The sequence below is a fragment of the Pundamilia nyererei genome, unplaced genomic scaffold, assembly GCF_000239375.1.
Source record: "Pundamilia nyererei isolate P.nyererei 1_Seehausen unplaced genomic scaffold, PunNye1.0 scaffold00110, whole genome shotgun sequence".
In the NCBI taxonomy this organism is placed as follows: domain Eukaryota; kingdom Metazoa; phylum Chordata; class Actinopteri; order Cichliformes; family Cichlidae; genus Pundamilia; species Pundamilia nyererei.
The window spans coordinates 1,853,260-1,859,523 of NW_005187511.1; the positions used below are offsets into that span (position 1 = coordinate 1,853,260).

At 34.4% G+C, this 6,264-nt stretch overlaps 2 protein-coding genes across 3 annotated transcripts in view; both read left to right on the top strand.

The window, feature by feature from the left end:
• Window positions 1–1,487, top strand: part of LOC102193115 (serine-rich adhesin for platelets-like) — a 15,935-nt gene extending 14,448 nt beyond the window's left edge. Inside the window, exons 15-17 of the mRNA XM_005741512.1 lie at window positions 861–917; window positions 1,015–1,071; window positions 1,360–1,487. Coding sequence (XP_005741569.1) covers window positions 861–917; window positions 1,015–1,071; window positions 1,360–1,487 — 242 coding nt within the window. The remainder of the gene's footprint in view (window positions 1–860; window positions 918–1,014; window positions 1,072–1,359) is intronic.
• Window positions 1,488–1,802: 315 nt separating this feature from the next.
• The window catches only part of LOC102209579 (uncharacterized), a 5,473-nt gene continuing 1,011 nt past the window's right edge, over window positions 1,803–6,264 (top strand). Inside the window, exons 1-10 of one of the 2 annotated variants that reach the window (XM_005741482.1) lie at window positions 1,803–1,858; window positions 1,953–2,012; window positions 2,214–2,258; window positions 2,340–2,408; window positions 4,065–4,124; window positions 4,321–4,425; window positions 4,984–5,002; window positions 5,187–5,206; window positions 5,299–5,339; window positions 5,437–5,503. In XM_005741482.1, the coding sequence (XP_005741539.1) occupies window positions 1,837–1,858; window positions 1,953–2,012; window positions 2,214–2,258; window positions 2,340–2,408; window positions 4,065–4,124; window positions 4,321–4,425; window positions 4,984–5,002; window positions 5,187–5,206; window positions 5,299–5,339; window positions 5,437–5,503 (508 nt within the window). In that variant the 5' untranslated portion in view covers window positions 1,803–1,836. The remainder of the gene's footprint in view (window positions 1,859–1,952; window positions 2,013–2,213; window positions 2,259–2,339; window positions 2,409–4,064; window positions 4,125–4,320; window positions 4,426–4,983; window positions 5,003–5,186; window positions 5,207–5,298; window positions 5,340–5,436; window positions 5,504–6,264) is intronic. The other variant, XM_005741483.1, reaches the window with a different exon arrangement.

Consider the following 6,264-nt stretch of genomic DNA (forward strand, 5'->3'; position numbering starts at 1 on the left):
ATGCAGCCAGCACTTTCCAGGTTGTTAACATGACATGTTCAAATGTCTTTGTGTGTTAACAATCATTGTGGATTCATTTATTGTTGTCATTATTGTTACATTTATTAAGTACTGAATTTAGGCAATTGGAATTTTTCTGACTACCAAATTACAATACAATACACCTTATGAGGTTAAAAATAACATTTTTGGTGTGGGATGAATTTCTATAACTGGAAACACTTCCTGATGCAACTCTAGTATCTGAGTGTGGGAGTACACATGACCCTGCTCATGATACTTAGTTTGTTAGGCAAACAAACCAATAAACTTTTAAAATATACCAACCTTTGAAAGATTTGTTGAAAGGTTACTTTTTTAAAAACTATAATTGTGTCTAAAGAATAAAAAAATAAAATAAGAAGGACAGAACTGAAAGACAGCTAAAACATTTCTTTTCCACATTTACAGTTGGTCCAATATTTTTAAACCTAAAATAAATTTGATATTGTATTTAGGTGAACAAAAAACTTTCATTAGCAGAAGAGTCTACAGTGTACAAGTATGTTTTCACAATTCATCGGGTTGTCCTTTATAAAATCAAGTGAAAGTTATCAGAACAGGACTTAAAGTGAGCAATTTAAACAGAACACATTTTGTTAGCATTTCACATTTCACTAAACATCTCAAGTAAAATTTTGCCTTAATGCCTAAACTTGTTTGCATTCATTATCTCAGGGCCACCTGACACTACCATTGGGACAGATGTGACATTTAATAAAATAGTAAATGTGGTTTCAAAACGTTTCAATCACTTTTGAATTGATTGCATAAATAACAAAACCTTTATTTGTACACAAACCCATTTCCTTTTACTGCAGCTATTCTGGAAAGTGAATCACCAAAGATCAACAAACCGTCATCTATCATGACCACAGGTAGGACATGCAGTACACTTAACTAACAACCCAGAGCATCATCACACATCACTTCTTTTAAATGTCTTTAACATTTTATTATCCATTTATGAAACAGAATCAAGTCTCAGCAAACTCAGTGCTTCAACTTCCACTTCAGTGAACTCGATAACAGGTAAATAAATTACTGCTGTGGTGTTAGTAAAGTAGTAAATATTTTTTCTGTGATAATGTAAATCTGCCCAAATTAAAAATTAGACATTTAATTTTTCTGTTATATATTATTTTGCAAACTAAATATTCTGAAGACTGAAACAATGTGTAACAATTCAAATACTTGGCATTTCATTCCCTTTACTTGGGTTGAATAATGTAAAGAAAAAAAAGAAGCAGGAATTTCTTTACAGAGAATAGTAACATATGTGACATTATAGTATTTATTTGATATTTTTCTATCATAAAGGATTGGGTACTCGTAATCTAAACCCTACAACTGGTGTGAACACTCCTGTCAAAACAACTCAGTATATAACCTCACGAGACAGTACAACAAGTGAGACCGAGTGCATCAATAATGTGAAGATAAATTGAAATGTCCTTGTTTTATTTATGTCTGATTCAATTCTAAGAATGTTAAAAAATCTCAACTCTAACTCTAAAATTCTGATGTTCATCAGGAACAGTAAATATTCACCATGTTCAGCATCTTAAATAAATGGCAGTACTTTGTAACCAGGGCTGTAGCTGATGTTGAAATGAAGTTACTAATTTTGCTGGCACTTGGTCACAAACCCTCCAACACTGATGCAAATGACCAGATATGTTTTATCTGTAGATATTTTGTGTGTTTAATATTCTTTATTTTGAATATTCATGATCATAGTTCTTTTTTTAAACTGTAGTTATTGTGGGAAGAGAATCAAGAAGGACCAGCGCAAAAATGGCATTTAGTCTGGCCACAGGTAGGAAATACAATACATCGAAATATAATCCAGAACAGCATCACACACACAACTTCTTTAAAGAAACTCATTTTTTGTACATTTTTTGAAACAGATTCGAGTCTCAGTACTCCTAGTGCTTCCAGTCCTACCACGTCTGTGAATTCTCCTTCAGGTAACTGCAGGGACAGTAGAATTGTAAAATATTGATACAAATATATTTCTACATTAATGCAAACCAACTCAAAAAAATAAGCTAACACATGAATCAACTATTGCAGTATGTTATTTCAAACTAACTGTGCAAATACACTGAACCTAACAACCTCAGTCAGCTTTTTGAAATTTTGATCCAAATATTTTTTTTTCTAAACAGATTCATACAAGACTAATGCTACAATGACTATTACTACAGTCAAAGGTAAGACAATGCACAGTTAAACTGTACATATATAAAAAAAAATATTATAAAAGTCATCTGTTTTATCTGTTATTTCAAAAGCAAAAAGTTTTTCACCAGGTCCAACTTTTACTTGGTCTCATACTTCCACCCGTGCCACTGCTACCTCAGGTATCTATTTTTTCTTTTTAAACAAAATGGTAACATACACTATATTATCAAAAGTGAAACTTATCTCACGGCACATTGTTAGTCAGTGGTGCTGTTTTCAGTCATTATACAGGGTCATTTGAATGAGTGATGAAAAGTTTCTCCCACTGAAAACGTTACATCAACATTAACAGAATTAACTTTTTGTGATTACCAAAAGTGCCTTCACATGCATATGAACTGGAGTGCCATCCCATTCTTAATCATTTTAAATCCTGTGGAGTGATTTTTCACACCATAGGGTTTAAAATGAAGTTGGCCCACTGTTTGCAGCCATAACAGCTTTAACTCTTTTAGGAAAGCTTTCTGCAAGGTTTAGGGATGTATTTATGGGAACTTCCATTCTTCCATTAGCACATTTTGAGCTCGGACACTTCTGCTGGACAAAAAGGCCCGGCCTGCAATCTCTACTTTAATTCCTCCAAAAGGTGTTCAGTCAGGTTTAGGTCAAGACTCTGTGCAGGCCAGTCAAGTCATTCCAAACCAAACTCACCCATCCAAATCTTTATGGTCATGGTCATGTTGGAACAGGAAAGGGACATCCACAAACTGTTCTCACAAAGATAGAAGAATGAAAATTTTCAAAATGTATAGTGGACCCAAATGCAAACACAAAGGAACGTGGAACAAAACTTGAATTAACAAAAAGTGAGCTATTTAATATGGCTGATGGAAAAATACAAAACAAGGCAAACAAAGACAGGAATAAACCATAACCTAAACTGGGAAACTAAAAATAAACATGAAAAACCCTAAACATGAAACCTGGTCTGGATACAAAGATACCTGGAACATGAGACATCGCACAAAAGCCAACAGATGACATGACCCTGAACAGAGGAAGCCAAAGGACTTAAAATATGGAAGGATAATGAAAGTAAATGGACTGATTCTTATATAGCGCTTCTCTACTCTCCCGGAGTACTCAAAGCGCTCTATACAACCTGCCTCATTCACCCAAGCACTTCTCAACTAAACTACATTCATACTCCGATGAACGCATCGGAGGGCAACTTGGGGTTAGTATCTTGGCCAAGGATCTTTGGCATGCAGACTGGAGGAGCCGGGAATCGAACCACCAACCTTCCAATCAGTAGCTGATCTGCTCTACCACCTGAGCCACAGCCACACGAGGATGGGGGTGGCTGTGGGATGGGGAACAGGTGGGAACACAACTGGGACAACTCAGACCTAACGAGACAAGGGGAAACAAAACTACACAAACTGCACACAGCACAGGGGGAGCATTTGCTGACCCAAATTTCTGATTTTATGTGACCTACCACTTTGCTGTCATTCCCAGTTGTTTCCATTTTGTTATAATACCACGAACAGACTGTGGAATATTCAGTAGCGAGGAGATTTCATGTCTAGATTAGGGGCATCCTATAGAGGTACTCTTGTTGCAATTTAACACAATATAAATAAAACTTTTGGTGATATAGTGTATATAACATAATATTTATCATATATTTATATCCTAAAGGATCAGTTAGTGCTTATCCTGAACTGCTATTAGTGTGACCTCTGCTTTTAAAAGAACTGAAAGAAAAATGACATTTAAAAGATGTTATCACATGAGTTTCACAACTTCTCAATGTTTCTGTTTCATTTTAGTGGGTCAGGCACACCAGCCTGACAGTAGAGTAAACTCCTCTTCAAAAATATTACAATCATGTAGGTAAACAACAATGTCTTCAACTCTTTCTCTTTGTACATGGCATTATGGTTATTAATAGAATTAATAAAAATAATAATAATAATGTATTAATGTCTCACAGTTTTTTTTAAGCAGTTTGACTGGACCCACTGTGTCTACTTTTAATTGTTTTGGTTTTGAGTTAGAAGTGAAACTCTTGTTTGGCTTTCAAAGCAGAAGCATCGATATGGAAGTTGGCAGTAGCTGTGACTGGATTGGGAGTAACCATGGGTGTCATCCTACTGGTGCTGGGGCTTCTCACGTTCAAAAGAAGAAGTGGTGAGGGCACATATGAAAGCATACAACTTTTTATGTTTATGTTTTTTAGAGATAGAATCTGCCTGTCAACCAAAAATAAGATAATATTACCTTTGAAAGTTTAACCAAAATATGCATTTTAAAAAATTATCTTTTGAATGATCAGAAAACAGATAAAAAGCCCATGGTACCAATGATTATTTCACTTCATCTATGCCATGAACAAGCAAATGAAAAATTTGCTCTGAAAAAAATCAATGTGGCTATTTCCTGTAGTTATAGTACAACATTGTGAGGGCTCACAGGGATTCACCCCCACTTTGAGAACCTGGAACTCATGAACTTTTTGTAATATAGTGATACATTTTTCATAGCTGCATTAAATATATAATAATAATAATTGTACATTAAAAAGATCAGCTTATTCTGAAGAAGAAAAAAAGTTCAAGCAGAAAAAGTTCATCATGCCTAATTTATACACGTGTAAAAAATGTTATCAGTTTCATAGTTATAAATGAACCTGTGACTTTAAAACTAATCAGATGCTGATCAGACATTTCTTTGCCACTACCTTTTCAGAAACATGTTCTCGAAGCAGGTAAGGAACAGAATCACTGGAGCAGTGGTGAATCAAATGCCTTGCTTGAGGGCAGGACGCCTAATAAATATGTTTCATAATATTGTTTTTTAATTCTCTACAATAAACACACTTTTTTCTTGTGTAATGTAATGCATACAGCTTTTTCAAATTTTTTTTAAACATTTTCTTTCTTTATGTGTAGGACAAAGGCAACATCACCAGGTATTGTATACATTTAGCTGTCAGGCAGCATTGCAAAACTATCAATCCATGTATTATGGTTTTTATTTTGTTGAGTTTTTCTTTTGTTACAGGTGATTTTATATCAATGACTAAAATGAACCAGGGAAGAATGGTAAACAAAATGTTTCAGTCAAATAAAAATACTCTTAATTAAAACAATCAATTTAAATACCGAGGACATAAAGTTGATTTTTCCCTGTTGTGTTAAGTTACCTGCAGGTAATGATGGAGGCTCCAGTGTGATCACTTCAGTACCTGATGACAACTGTCTTACTAGTAAGCTGTGTTTTGCCTCTAGTAATAAGATGGTGAAATTGTTGTACATGGTAGGGCTGTTCGATATAACGATATATATCGGATGACGATATGAAAACGTCTATCATTACATATTACACTATCGTTTGTTTCGTGGTGTCGCAAAATAATCTGTTTATGGCAATATTTTTTCATTGTTTTGATGGTCACTGTAGAATTTCTCTCTTTCTCTTATATTTAATATAACCACACTACAGACGATCAAGCGACTGTTTTTATGCGTTGACGTTAGCAACAACGATGGTAAAACCATTGCATGGTTCTGTCATCTGCTTGTTTATTTTCCACATAAACATTTCACAATAAAGCTCAAGATCCTGTTGAGATTTTTGTGATATATATCGTTGTTGGGACGATAAATATCTTATATCGGGATATGAGATTTTGGTCATATCGCACAGCCCTACTACTTGGAGTAATTATGTATGTGTACCATTAGTTGTTTCTGAAAGTAACACAATAAGATGATGACTGTTTAACAGTAATATTGTTAATATGCTCAAATCTTTATTTCATATCTATAGCATATTTAGTTATTACTGCTGACTAACTTTCAGTAACATAGTTGATTTTTTCCAGTGTATGACAAGGGAGCTTTGGCTTTGATAACATTTTACTACCTTGTGATAAGGAAAGCTATTTGACCACTATGAAGAACACTATGACATATACAGTTACAAGACAAACTTTGTGAACCCACTGGACTACATGTTGTCTTGCAC